Genomic DNA, 15045 nt, shown 5'->3' on the forward strand with positions numbered 1-15045 from the left:
AAGTGAGTTAGAGATGAGAAGTGAGTGAGAGATGAGAAGTGAGTGAGAGATGAGAGGTGAGTTAGAGATGAGAAGTGAGTGAGAGATGAGAAGTGAGTTAGAGATGAGAAGTGAGTTAGAGATGAGAAGTGAGTGAGAGATGAGAAGTGAGTTAGAGATGAGAAGTGAGTTAGAGATGAGAAGTGAGTGAGAGATGAGAAGTGAGTTAGAGATGAGAAGTGAGTTAGAGATGAGAAGTGAGTTAGAGATGAGAAGTGAGTTAGAGATGAGAAGTGAGTTAGAGATGAGAAGTGAGTTAGAGATGAGAAGTGAGTTAGAGATGAGAAGTGAGTTAGAGATGAGAAGTGAGTGAGAGATGAGAAGTGAGTTAGAGATGAGAGTGAGTGAGAGATGAGAAGTGAGTTAGAGATGAGAAGTGAGTTAGAGATGAGAAGTGAGTGAGAGATGAGAAGTGAGTTAGAGATGAGAAGTGAGTTAGAGATGAGAAGTGAGTGAGAGATGAGAAGTGAGTTAGAGATGAGAAGTGAGTTAGAGATGAGATGTGAGTGAGAGATGAGAAGTGAGTTAGAGATGAGAAGTGAGTTAGAGATGAGAAGTGAGTTAGAGATGAGAAGTGAGTGAGAGATGAGAAGTGAGTTAGAGATGAGAAGTGAGTTAGAGATGAGAAGTGAGTTAGAGATGAGAAGTGAGTTAGAGATGAGAAGTGAGTTAGAGATGAGAAGTGAGTTAGAGATGAGAAGTGAGTTAGAGATGAGAAGTGAGTTAGAGATGAGAAGTGAGTTAGAGATGAGAAGTGAGTTAGAGATGAGAAGTGAGTTAGAGATGAGAAGTGAGTTAGAGATGAGAAGTGAGTTAGAGATGAGAAGTGAGTTAGAGATGAGAAGTGAGTTAGAGATGAGAAGTGAGTGAGAGATGAGAAGTGAGTTAGAGATGAGAAGTGAGTTAGAGATGAGAAGTGAGTAGAGATGAGAAGTGAGTCAGAGATGAGAAGTGAGTTAGAGATGAGAAGTGAGTTAGAGATGAGAAGTGAGTTAGAGATGAGAAGTGAGTTAGAGATGAGAAGTGAGTGAGAGATGAGAAGTGAGTGAGAGATGAGAAGTGAGTTAGAGATGAGAGGTGAGTGAGAGATGAGAAGTGAGTTAGAGATGAGAAGTGAGTTAGAGATGAGAAGTGAGTGAGAGATGAGAAGTGAGTTAGAGATGAGAAGTGAGTTAGAGATGAGAAGTGAGTTAGAGATGAGAAGTGAGTTAGAGATGAGAAGTGAGTTAGAGATGAGAAGTGAGTTAGAGATGAGAAGTGAGTTAGAGATGAGAAGTGAGTGAGAGATGAGAAGTGAGTGAGAGATGAGAAGTGAGTTAGAGATGAGAAGTGAGTGAGAGATGAGAAGTGAGTTAGAGATGAGAAGTGAGTTAGAGATGAGAAGTGAGTGAGAGATGAGAAGTGAGTTAGAGATGAGAAGTGAGTTAGAGATGAGAAGTGAGTGAGAGATGAGAAGTGAGTTAGAGATGAGAAGTGAGTTAGAGATGAGAAGTGAGTGAGAGATGAGAAGTGAGTTAGAGATGAGAAGTGAGTTAGAGATGAGAAGTGAGTTAGAGATGAGAAGTGAGTTAGAGATGAGAAGTGAGTTAGAGATGAGAAGTGAGTTAGAGATGAGAAGTGAGTTAGAGATGAGAAGTGAGTTAGAGATGAGAAGTGAGTTAGAGATGAGAAGTGAGTTAGAGATGAGAAGTGAGTTAGAGATGAGAAGTGAGTTAGAGATGAGAAGTGAGTAAGAGATGAGAAGTGAGTTAGAGATGAGAAGTGAGTTAGAGATGAGAAGTGAGTAGAGATGAGAAGTGAGTAGAGATGAGAAGTGAGTTAGAGATGAGAAGTGAGTGAGAGATGAGAAGTGAGTTAGAGATGAGAAGTGAGTTAGAGATGAGAAGTGAGTTAGAGATGAGAAGTGAGTCAGAGATGAGAAGTGAGTCAGAGATGAGAGGTGAGTGAGAGATGAGAAGTGAGTGAGAGATGAGAAGTGAGTGAGAGATGAGAAGTGAGTTAGAGATGAGAAGTGAGTTAGAGATGAGAAGTGAGTAAGAGATGAGAAGTGAGTTAGAGATGAGAAGTGAGTAAGAGATGAGAAGTGAGTTAGAGATGAGAAGTGAGTCAGAGATGAGAAGTGAGTCAGAGATGAGAGGTGAGTGAGAGATGAGAAGTGAGTGAGAGATGAGAAGTGAGTGAGAGATGAGAAGTGAGTCAGAGATGAGAAGTGAGTCAGAGATGAGAAGTGAGTTAGAGATGAGAAGTGAGTGAGAGATGAGAGGTGAGTGAGAGATGAGAAGTGAGTTAGAGATGAGAAGTGAGTGAGAGAGATGAGAAGTGAGTTAGAGATGAGAAGTGAGTGAGAGATGAGAAGTGAGTGAGAGATGATAGGTGAGTGAGAGATGAGAAGTGAGTGAGAGAGATGAGAAGTGAGTGAGAGATGAGAAGTGAGTTAGAGATGAGAAGTGAGTGAGAGATGAGAAGTGAGTTAGAGATGAGAAGTGAGTTAGAGATGAGAAGTGAGTGAGAGATGAGAAGTGAGTTAGATATGAGAAGTGAGTTAGAGATGAGAAGTGAGTTAGAGATGAGAAGTGAGTGAGAGATGAGAAGTGAGTTAGAGATGAGAAGTGAGTGAGAGATGAGAAGTGAGTTAGAGATGAGAAGTGAGTTAGAGATGAGAAGTGAGTGAGAGATGAGAAGTGAGTTAGATATGAGAAGTGAGTTAGAGATGAGAAGTGAGTTAGAGATGAGAAGTGAGTGAGAGATGAGAAGTGAGTGAGAGAGATGAGAAGTGAGTTAGAGATGAGAGGTGAGTGAGAGATGAGAAGTGAGTTAGAGATGAGAAGTGAGTTAGAGATGAGATGTGAGTGAGAGATGAGAAGTGAGTTAGATATGAGAAGTGAGTTAGAGATGAGAAGTGAGTTAGAGATGAGAAGTGAGTGAGAGATGAGAAGTGAGTGAGAGAGATGAGAAGTGAGTTAGAGATGAGAGGTGAGTGAGAGATGAGAAGTGAGTTAGAGATGAGAAGTGAGTTAGAGATGAGATGTGAGTGAGAGATGAGAAGTGAGTTAGAGATGAGAAGTGAGTTAGAGATGAGAAGTGAGTTAGAGATGAGAAGTGAGTTAGAGATGAGAAGTGAGTTAGAGATGAGAAGTGAGTTAGAGATGAGAAGTGAGTAAGAGATGAGAAGTGAGTTAGAGATGAGAAGTGAGTAAGAGATGAGAAGTGAGTTAGAGATGAGAAGTGAGTCAGAGATGAGAAGTGAGTCAGAGATGAGAAGTGAGTGAGAGATGAGAAGTGAGTTAGAGATGAGAAGTGAGTTAGAGATGAGAAGTGAGTTAGAGATGAGAAGTGAGTTAGAGATGAGAAGTGAGTTAGAGATGAGAAGTGAGTTAGAGATGAGAAGTGAGTGAGAGATGAGAAGTGAGTTAGAGATGAGAAGTGAGTTAGAGATGAGAAGTGAGTCAGAGATGAGAAGTGAGTCAGAGATGAGAAGTGAGTTAGAGATGAGAAGTGAGTTAGATATGAGAAGTGAGTTAGAGATGAGAAGTGAGTGAGAGATGAGAAGTGAGTGAGAGAGATGAGAGGTGAGTTAGAGATGAGAGGTGAGTGAGAGATGAGAAGTGAGTTAGAGATGAGAAGTGAGTTAGAGATGAGATGTGAGTGAGAGATGAGAAGTGAGTTAGAGATGAGAAGTGAGTTAGAGATGAGAAGTGAGTTAGAGATGAGAAGTGAGTTAGAGATGAGAAGTGAGTTAGATATGAGAAGTGAGTTAGAGATGAGAAGTGAGTTAGAGATGAGAAGTGAGTGAGAGATGAGAAGTGAGTGAGAGATGAGAGGTGAGTTAGAGATGAGAGGTGAGTGAGAGATGAGAAGTGAGTTAGAGATGAGAAGTGAGTTAGAGATGAGATGTGAGTGAGAGATGAGAAGTGAGTTAGAGATGAGAAGTGAGTTAGAGATGAGAAGTGAGTGAGAGATGAGAAGTGAGTTAGAGATGAGAAGTGAGTTAGAGATGAGATGTGAGTGAGAGATGAGAAGTGAGTTAGAGATGAGAAGTGAGTTAGAGATGAGAAGTGAGTTAGAGATGAGAAGTGAGTAAGAGATGAGAAGTGAGTTAGAGATGAGAAGTGAGTAAGAGATGAGAAGTGAGTTAGAGATGAGAAGTGAGTCAGAGATGAGAAGTGAGTCAGAGATGAGAGGTGAGTGAGAGATGAGAAGTGAGTGAGAGATGAGAAGTGAGTTAGAGATGAGAAGTGAGTTAGAGATGAGAAGTGAGTTAGAGATGAGAAGTGAGTCAGAGATGAGAAGTGAGTCAGAGATGAGAGGTGAGTGAGAGATGAGAAGTGAGTGAGAGATGAGAAGTGAGTGAGAGATGAGAAGTGAGTTAGAGATGAGAAGTGAGTTAGAGATGAGAAGTGAGTAAGAGATGAGAAGTGAGTTAGAGATGAGAAGTGAGTAAGAGATGAGAAGTGAGTTAGAGATGAGAAGTGAGTCAGAGATGAGAAGTGAGTCAGAGATGAGAGGTGAGTGAGAGATGAGAAGTGAGTGAGAGATGAGAAGTGAGTGAGAGATGAGAAGTGAGTCAGAGATGAGAAGTGAGTCAGAGATGAGAAGTGAGTGAGAGATGAGAAGTGAGTTAGAGATGAGAAGTGAGTTAGAGATGAGAAGTGAGTTAGAGATGAGAAGTGAGTTAGAGATGAGAAGTGAGTTAGAGATGAGAAGTGAGTTAGAGATGAGAAGTGAGTGAGAGATGAGAAGTGAGTTAGAGATGAGAAGTGAGTTAGAGATGAGAAGTGAGTCAGAGATGAAGATGAGAAGTGAGTTAGATATGAGAAGTGAGTTAGAGATGAGAAGTGAGTTAGAGATGAGAAGTGAGTGAGAGATGAGAAGTGAGTGAGAGAGATGAGTGAGTTAGAGATGAGAGGTGAGTGAGAGATGAGAAGTGAGTTAGAGATGAGAAGTGAGTTAGAGATGAGATGTGAGTGAGAGATGAGAAGTGAGTTAGAGATGAGAAGTGAGTTAGAGATGAGAAGTGAGTTAGAGATGAGAAGTGAGTTAGAGATGAGAAGTGAGTTAGAGATGAGAAGTGAGTGAGAGATGAGAAGTGAGTGAGAGAGATGAGAAGTGAGTTAGAGATGAGAGGTGAGTGAGAGATGAGAAGTGAGTTAGAGATGAGAAGTGAGTTAGAGATGAGATGTGAGTGAGAGATGAGAAGTGAGTTAGAGATGAGAAGTGAGTTAGAGATGAGAAGTGAGTTAGAGATGATAAGTGAGTTAGAGATGAGAGGTGAGTTAGAGATGAGAAGTGAGTTAGAGATGAGAAGTGAGTTAGAGATGATAAGTGAGTTAGAGATGAGAGGTGAGTTAGAGATGAGAAGTGAGTTAGATATGAGAAGTGAGTTAGAGATGAGAAGTGAGTTAGAGATGAGAAGTGAGTGAGAGATGAGAAGTGAGTGAGAGAGATGAGAAGTGAGTTAGAGATGAGAGGTGAGTGAGAGATGAGAAGTGAGTTAGAGATGAGATGTGAGTGAGAGATGAGAAGTGAGTTAGAGATGAGAAGTGAGTTAGAGATGAGAAGTGAGTGAGAGATGAGAAGTGAGTTAGAGATGAGAAGTGAGTTAGAGATGAGATGTGAGTGAGAGATGAGAAGTGAGTTAGAGATGAGAAGTGAGTTAGAGATGAGAAGTGAGTTAGAGATGAGAAGTGAGTTAGAGATGAGAAGTGAGTTAGAGATGAGATGTGAGTGAGAGATGAGAAGTGAGTTAGAGATGAGAAGTGAGTTAGAGATGAGAAGTGAGTGAGAGATGATAAGTGAGTTAGAGATGAGAAGTGAGTTAGAGATGAGAAGTGAGTCAGAGATGAGAAGTGAGTTAGAGATGACAAGTGAGTTAGAGATGAGAAGTGAGTTAGAGATGATAAGTGAGTTAGAGATGAGAAGTGAGTTAGAGATGAGAAGTGAGTGAGAGATGATAAGTGAGTTAGAGATGAGAAGTGAGTTAGAGATGAGAAGTGAGTTAGAGATGAGAAGTGAGTGAGAGATGAGAAGTGAGTTAGAGATGAGAAGTGAGTGAGAGATGAGAAGTGAGTTAGAGATGAGAAGTGAGTGAGAGATGAGAAGTGAGTTAGAGATGATAGGGTGTTACATTGACTGTTTGTGCAGATTTGCTTTAATCTGAGGTGTCCAACCCTGTTCATCTGCCACACATGTGTTCTGTGTTTTAACTGTGATGTTTATTATTGTTTTCTTATGATCATGTTTTGTGAAGTGAAGGTTTGCTGTCACTCACCATTGTAGCAGATGAATCTCATGTTCTCATTACAGTTCTGCTGATGCCATTTTTCATTTCTCATAACAGCACAATTATCTGTGTCAGTTGATGATACAGTTTCCCAGTTCAGATATTCCACAGGATCACTCCGAGACCACTTCCATTTATAAACATCTGTTCTCTTCAGTCCAATCCAGACCTTCTGATTGTTATTCACAGTGTTCTTCAGCTCGTTCATGTCTATGATGTTGTGGACTGTGGCCAAATCTTTATAGTTCTCTCTGCAGTATCTCTGAGCTTCAGTCCAGTCCATCCTCATGTTTATATAGTGATAGCGGCGCTGAGAGCATTCAGATATTGAACAGAGAGCTGAAAGAGAGAGTTTTTATTCAGACACATTCAGTCAGAGGTGATCTAAGCAGGATTGGGCTTACACCACACAATCATCATTTACTGACACAACGTTTGTATTGAAGAAGCAGATTCTGACAGGTTTTAGCCTCTTAGTGTCTCAGAGAGATGACACTCAAGTCGACAACTCGGAATCAAATCATAGTTTAAAACACATCAGACTTGCACCGAGAAAACAAGAAAAATAATGCAATATCATGCAGTGAGATTTCTGAGCTGGCTCAATGATTGATTTTTTACCCAATTTAAATTAGTTTGAGTCTGCAATATATTCTGTGCTGTTTGTTTTCAATATCTAATTCATTTAATTATATTGTCATCTATGTTCAACCATCAGCAATAGTACCTCTGCATCGTGCACTGAGACCTGAACATTGAAATCACAAACATCACTCCTGGTGACATTTCAAAGCCCTTGTTTGTTAAATGTCGAATTGTTTGTCCTGATAGATAAAGTTGTTTCTTGTTTTATTTCATTTTTTTATTCTATTTCTTTTTTCTTATCTATTATACATTTACCATATATTCATTTATCATATGTATTCATTATTTATTTTATTATTCACTTTTTTTCGTATTATTGTTACATTTCATCCTTATTTTCAATATTGTTTAACCTCGTTAGGAGTTGTGTTGTATCTTATGCTTATAGGAGTACATAGAAGGCGTAAAAACACTATTATGACGTAATAATAGGTAATTATTCTTACCTTACTTCTTGACTGACTCTAAAATGATTTGTTCCGCGATTCATCTGTCTAATCCCCTCCTATCCGCTAGCCTAGTATCATGTGATTGGTAAGGTGGTGTAGTCTGCTGTGATTGGTCAAATGCGTCTGCAACTAGCAAGGTGGGATGAGAGCTACTGATGATAATGAGTTACAGCTGTGTTGCACGGGTATCGCATTTCTGTGAAGGAGATTGGAAGCATAAAAGGACGAGTGACTGGAGATAGGACCAGGCCTGCATTTTATATTGTGTTTTATGTTTGTGTGGCCGGCAGTCGACCATGTGGGAGCTGCGGGCATTTTACTTTTGTTTTGTGGTTTGTTTCTTTTTTTATTAAAAGTTGTTGAACGTTCGCTAGTTCCCGCCTCCTTCTTCCCATTCCTTGAACTTGTTATAGCGTTGTTTCACTTTACTATTTTGAGCCCGAGTCTGATGAATAAACATCCGAAGACGATAGTAGATATAGATAGATGATAATAGATTGAACACTTAAATTAGCTGAGTTCATAGAGAGATAAACAAACTGTAACACCCCAGAAATAACGGTATATGTTAACGTTAGCGTCATATGTATTAGCTAAACAAAGACATTAGGTAGCCAAAAAATTCTTGAAGTTTAGACAAGAATAGTCACACTTACAGGTTTTGATGCGGTGGACCTAACAGGTCCTAATAAGGTTGGTATTTCCCCCTTTCAAGGATAGTCTTTAACATATCCTGCAGTGAACGTGGCAAGATTATTGAAGCAATCTTCGGTGAAATGACGCATACACAGCAAAACTTATACTCCTTGCAAGGATCAGGAGCCCAACTTAAGCAAACACTGATCACAATAATGGTAATTTTGTGGGTAGAAAAGGGATATCGATTCCATTAACATTTAAGACTTGCAACTTGACTTGGACTCGCCTCTCTTGACTTGGGACTTGATTGGGACTTGAGATGACTTAAGGACTTGAGACTTGAAAACAATGACTTGGTCCCACCTCTGCTGTATAGTATATTTATGAACATGCAATGAACTAAACAGATATCTAATGCACACATGTGCCTAGGCCTGCTCAGGTAATAGTCACAATCAACAATACCAATGAAATCAAATACAAGTATTTGAGATCGGACAATGACGGAATTCCAGGCATAGATAGTTTGTATGGTAATAACAGTCCCAATAGTTTCAGGCTAGCGTCCATAAAACAGAATAGAGGAGTAGAAGCAGACAAAAAATTGTCCTCTTTAGATCCTATTAGTTATCACAGAGAGAGTTGCAATAGGATACCGACAAATCATCCATGCATGCGAGAAATGAAGGTTACACCGGTGACAATACTGATGTTGTTCATTCGACCACTGATGCTCTTTGTATGCGTTTAGTCTTCCGTGACGCACTAACATACACCATGTAATCCCAACGACCTTCGTTGTCACGACGAACTCCAATATTAATCCACTTGCCAACATCTGTCTGCTTAAAACTCTAGAACATTAAGCAATTGAATTCCCAGGTAAGCTTTGCTGATCTTTTTGGGTACTGCATGCATCCGCTCAGCATTATTTTATTGCCATACCGACTCTGCCGCTAGTCTCTTAGAACTCACAAGACTTCTGAAAAAACCACGCCTTCTCAACCCCGTAACAACAAAACAGAAATCTTTCATAATAAATGTTCACAAAACTTTTTTTTTTTTTGAGCTGGCCCCAAATTTGAGAAGCAAATTCAACTGTGGTAGGTCTATGATGAATTCTCAGAGTCTGGGGGCAACAAGGGCAGCTCGATCAGTTTAGTTTCTGGTCTAGTGTACAAATGGTTTTTCACTTTAACCACAGCTGCCTGCACTCTTCCGTCTGAGCTAGGAATAACAAAAGAGAACAATTCCCACTCTCCAGAGCACTCTTGGTAGCTGTTCATCAACAATGAGTATTGCAGTACCAAATGCAATGGTTTCCTTCTCTCTGTACCATTTTTGCCGTGACTGCAAGCTTGGCAGAAAATCGTGTACCAATGTTTCCAAAAATGGTCACTAATGTCTCCACCTTTTTCTGCTGAGCAGGTCACAATCTTCATATACTGTACCACCTGAGACAAGGAAGAATGAGGCCGACCCATCAACAATGAATTTGGCGTGATGAGGTCTGCCTCTGCCACATCGCTTGAGATACCCAAAGGTCTAGAATTGAGAATTGAGAATTGTTCTTGACCTCATACTGCGTGGTTTGAGACGGAGCTCCTTCAAACTTATTCTTAATTTATAGTTTATTCCTGTTATATACAAAGATGTATGTTTTAAATTGATCATTCACATAGGGTAAAACTTATCCCTAACTCTTTCACCGCCATTGATGAGTTATTACATCATTAAAAAAAACGGTTCCCCACCAAAGACGACTTGTTACGGCAATCAGTGTTTGTACTGTTGTACAGCAGGTGGCGCTATTACACACCTTTGGGAAAAAGTATAGAATCCCAGAACCTAGAACGTATATGTTTTAGCGGTTTTTAATGTTTTTCTGAGTGTAATTTGGGCGGAATCTGTGACAAAAAAAGGTAATCATCTCAGCTTTTTAAACAAAGTGATGCATTTTTGAAGAAACCTGCCCATATCTATGGAGTGATAAAAAATGAACAAATGATGATAGAAGAATATGGTTTCTTTTGTTTAAAAGCTGAGATTCTGTTCTTTCATTTGACATATTGTCCATATTGTGAAAATGTTAAAAAATGCTAGCGTAGGCTGGCAACTTTTTTTTTTAAAGGCTGGCGGGGAATGAGTTAAATGTGTATCCCTTACCAAAAGCATCATAAAACGCACAGATAAATTAATTTTATACAATGGTTCGCTATTAGCCCTCAGGCTGTTAGCAATACCAGCCTTTACTTACTGAATATTGCCCTTACTGCTTAACTCACTGTTATCATTATTACATCACTAATGGCTAATGTTTCAGACATGTGTATACCTCTGAGTGCAGATGAGTAAACGTTATTCGCACATTAGTCGGAACTGGAGGTTGTAGATAAGTGGTTACTAGTGAAGCAGACACGGCTAAGAGAACAAAAAAGGCCCTGGAAACATCCCCTGACGCTCAGAAAGCTGCGGTAAGTTTTGGACTTCATTGTAATTGTAAGGCAGCTGGAAAGTCCTAAGAATTAAGGTTGTTTTTGATGCTGGGTTACAAAACAATCAAACCCCATTTGTTGCTAGATCCTGAGGAATGATATCCTGCCCTCCCCTCAGGGGTTGTTGATGCCCAGGAATTGAACCCCCTCTTCTTATCACACCTCTCCCCTTCATCTCTTCAGGCCCTGATCACTAGGAAAATGCTTACACTTTATTCTGTGTATATCATTTATTGTCATAGTATGAAGTTTTCATGATTCATGTTTGTATTGTTTTAAAGGTCATGGTGCGATGGGTAAAAAGGTCTAGTTCTTTCAAATCTAACATGGAGTACATTAAAACTGTTTAACTCTAATCCATCACCTGCACTCCTCAGAGAGGTGTGACTTTCCAGGGAAGCCTGTTTACATGTAGATTGAGATCCATTTGATGTTCTCTTCAGTGACGAGAAAACAACTCGGCTTTGTTACATCTGGGTATATAAGGTGAATTGGCAAAAGACTCGGAAGCTTCTGTAACCGGAACTTCCCACATTGCAGCTGTGTGTCTTGATTTGGAAGCATCTGTAACCAGAACTTCCCACACTGCAACTGTGTGTCTCGATTTTACCAGGTATGATAAACTTTGTGGTTTTATTTTATTCTTATACTAAGTTAATAATCTTTTCTTAGTACATTAGGAATTTCTTTGTATGTGCATTCTATGATTTTAATTAATGTTGTGCCTGCCTTGTATAATAAATTGTAATTGTTGATATTATCTGAATTCTTCAAAGTTTGTTATTACAAGTAGATTGAAAGGAACCTGTTCTGTTACCACAAAATTGATGTGTCAGGATAGGTAGGGCTAGTTTATACTATATTTTTTATTATAAAAGGAGCATTGCTAAAGCTCACAAGATTTCCACCTATCATCTGGCCTAGCAAGTTGCATGATCGTGACTAAAATAACTATTGTTTTGTTTCTGAGCAAGCATATCGCGGCCAAACTTAATGATATTAGTTTACCCAGCAACCTTGTGTCCGTGAGATCCATGAGCCCGGCCGGCGTGAGACTCTGAGCGACTGCAGGTCCCAATCGAAAGAATAACTATAAATAATAAATATTAAAGTATGGAGAATTATAGATAAGTTAACTTAGATCAATAGATAAACTTGAAATGTCATACAAGTTATTTTATATTATATTGAAATTGGAGTCAGATCGTTCTTTACCACAGAGTCATTTAAGTTGAACTAAATTGTAACAGTTCTTGAATAACTTCATGTAGAAATTGCTGAGGAGAAGCAGAACACAAGATCCCTTAAACCACGACATTGGATTCCGTCGTTGGGTCAATGGGTGGACTTTTACATAATCCTCCTACCACTTCTACTCCGCGTGTTTCTCTGCATGTTGGTTGTGGTGATTTCATTTCTTTGGGTTGTGTGAAACTGTGACTTCATTTTTTTTGGGAAACTGTGCTGCTTAACTGGTTTAACAAAACCCTTGAAGGCCTTTACATCACCACTCCCGATATTAGGTCCATCCATCAAATTAGTGATCCGTTGCAGCGATAATTGGTGTGGCTGCCTATACATATCAGTCAGTGCCCTCATCGTATCACTGAATGGAGCATGACTGTGACTATATGAGTCAGCAACAAGCATTGCATCCTCCAGCTTGAGGTAGTCCATAAGTATTTTAAATTTGAAGGAGTCAGGAGCATCATCAGGGAGGACATTGGTTAATGCAAGCTTAAGACGAGCAAACTCCTGTGGATCATCATGACAGAAATTCGATATTGTATGAGTCGGACCTCTGTACTGCATCAGTATGGAATGATATACGAATGCCTGTGGTCGATAATCGGCATGTGAAGGCCTACTTTCTTGAAAGTACCCTTGCCATCCCCATTTTGGCAAATTATCAGAATCAGAATTTACCTGAATTACCATATGTCTCATGGGATGTCATACCTGTATGTTGCAAAGGTAAGTTATCTCTAAACTGATCAAGAAAATCAGACTAAGCACAGGGCTGTAATTGGACAAAAGCATCAAATCCAACATCATATTGTGATGAGTCAGTCTTGCCGTCAGGGGGTTTAGAATACGAAGGAGTTTAGAGTCTAGCTCCTTCATTAGCTCCTGGTTGTGTGCAGGAGTTACTCGAAGGGATTCATTGTGTATGTTGCGGTTCAATCAGTAAAGAGTTACTTTAGTAAAATTTAGCGAATTTTGATAACCGTTTCAAGTACTCAAGACAAAAAACTCAACACAGCATTCAATTCAACATAAACAAGATGATTATTAGTTGTTTAAATCCATATTAAAGCCCAAATAAAGGTTTACATTATACTCGCATAAGCAGCCATGTTGGGAACATTCTTTCCCTTCGTTTGAAGTAAGGTCCTGAAAAATCTTTGTTTAAGGACTACATGGCCCCTACCCTTCCAATTAAAAGATAATCGAGACATCCCTACGCCTTCACGTGAACGCGCTAAACAGAGGGGTAGGGGAAATTGTTGGGGTAAGGGATAGAAATAGGATTGTGCCTCAGTAGCGTTTAAGGAACACATTTTTGTTTGCTGGGAAATGTATTTTATATTATTTCCTAATAGTGTCCCATAACTCTAAAGAACAATGGGTTCTTTCAATTGGGTCAATAATGAACAAACCCTAAAGTTGGCATATAAAATAGTCTATGCTGGGTTGTTTCAACCGAATATGCTGGGTTGTTTTAACCCATTGTCTGATCAAATATAATCATTGTCTGGATTAATTTAGCCCAGCAGTTGGGTTTATCCATTTTTAATCAATAGGTGAAATAACCCATCATTTTTTAGTGATATTTATATTTGTGGTGTGGTGTATCAGACCTTAAACATAGAATTCAATGAAGTATATTTGTATTGACAAAAAAGAGATGTTTGGAAGAAGGTTGATTTGGGCTAATTTGCTTTTTCTGGTAAGTGTCAAATAATAAAACTCTTGGTTTAAAAAATATATTTTTTCAGGATTGTTGTAAATCAGGGCTCCACAACTTTGGACCTCTTGATCCATTTTCCTGCAGAGTTTAGCTGAAGAAACTCATCAAGATCTTCAGGATTACTACCATTGAACCATTGAATCAGTAATCAAAACGGTTAATGGAATGGAATCAATATAATTTTGTATTGACAAAACATGAAGTAAGACAAAATCCAGTGGGATCAAGTGAAGATGTTATGGCACACTAACCCTGATTTAACTAAATTTTCATTCGTACATACATATATAAAATTAAACCCAGATTGTCAAATAACGATTGGTACTTAATTCTTTCAATAATAATAAACAATTCACATTACATTTCGGTCGGGACCCAAGGCCAGCACTTGTTGTATGTGAATGCTTCAGCATGCGTTTTTTTTTTGACAGCTTCACATGATCACTGTCTGTGTGTGTGTGTGCCACACCAGCCATTACTCATCAGTCCCTTATTAACCCTACGTGTTCTCACCTGATTTCCATTAGTTTCTCCCTATGTATTCTCTACCACTTCTCACCACCTTTGTGCGATCGTTGACTCAAGTTGATTCCGTACCAAGGGCCCTGGCCGGAGTGTTTGGCTCAACCAATGCAGGGGGTAGGTCACTAAGGGTCTCCTCATCCTGTCCAGGAGTAAGACAGGTTCCAGAGGTCTGGAATCCCATTACGTGCCCTTCCCCTGAGAAAGCAGGTCCTTCATCAGGGGAATCGGCCAGGGGGAGTTGTAGTCAAGAGTATTAGCTCCGAGAACAAAGTCCGGTTGGCGAGTATGGTGCAACTAGTAGCACTCGATGCTCCTCTTACCTGACCTTGCACAAAAAAGTGTGCAATAAGGCTCATTGGGGGTAAGGCGTACTTCCGCTTGCCCCGCAGCCAGCTATGCGCAATAGCAGTGACAATGGGGGCTCGGACAGGGAGTACCACAAAGGGCAATGGGTGGTGTCCAGGGAGGCAAAGAGGTCTACCTGACCGGCCCGAACTGCACTCAAATGAGTTGGACTATTCGGGGATGGAATCGCCACTCCGCGTGGCATCGACTGCTGAGAGACATGTCGGCTGTCTGGTTCAGGTCGCCTGGGATGTGTGTGGCTCACAGGGAGTCTCAACAGGATGAGGCGTCGGGCGAGAAGTGTTAACTGGCATGAGCGAATGCCCCCCTAATGGTTAATATACGCTACGGCAGTTGTGCTGTCTGACCGTACCAGCTTGTGCTTGTCCTACACGAGAGGTTGTAGCCTCTTCAGTGCAGGTACCATGGCAGGCGAGGGCCCGTCCATCACCCCAACCCTGCAGGGAGACCTCTGTCGTCACCATAACACGCCTTGCAACCTGCTCAAGGGGAACCCCTCACTGAAGACCATTTAAATTTTACATTAAGGCATTTGGCAGACGCTTTTATCCAAAGTGACTTACATTGCATTATCCTATACATTTTACATAGGCATTTGCAATCCCCTGGGATCGAACCCACAACCTTGCGTTGTTA

At 40.1% G+C, this 15045-nt stretch overlaps 3 protein-coding genes across 3 annotated transcripts in view; 1 reads left to right on the forward strand and 2 right to left on the reverse strand.

Annotated features, from left to right (window-relative positions):
* Positions 1–15045, reverse strand: part of LOC130421317 (uncharacterized) — a 792526-nt gene that overhangs the window by 763144 nt on the left and 14337 nt on the right. The gene's annotated exons all lie outside the window — the stretch shown is intronic.
* The window catches only part of LOC130421318 (histone H4-like), a 366115-nt gene that overhangs the window by 330995 nt on the left and 20075 nt on the right, over positions 1–15045 (forward strand). The gene's annotated exons all lie outside the window — the stretch shown is intronic.
* LOC130420582 (secretory phospholipase A2 receptor-like) overlaps positions 1–15045 on the reverse strand; it is a 28702-nt gene that overhangs the window by 12240 nt on the left and 1417 nt on the right. Inside the window, exon 2 of the mRNA XM_056747953.1 lies at positions 6308–6658. Coding sequence (XP_056603931.1) covers positions 6308–6658 — 351 coding nt within the window. The remainder of the gene's footprint in view (positions 1–6307; positions 6659–15045) is intronic.

Source organism: Triplophysa dalaica, chromosome 5, assembly GCF_015846415.1.
Source record: "Triplophysa dalaica isolate WHDGS20190420 chromosome 5, ASM1584641v1, whole genome shotgun sequence".
Taxonomy (NCBI): domain Eukaryota; kingdom Metazoa; phylum Chordata; class Actinopteri; order Cypriniformes; family Nemacheilidae; genus Triplophysa; species Triplophysa dalaica.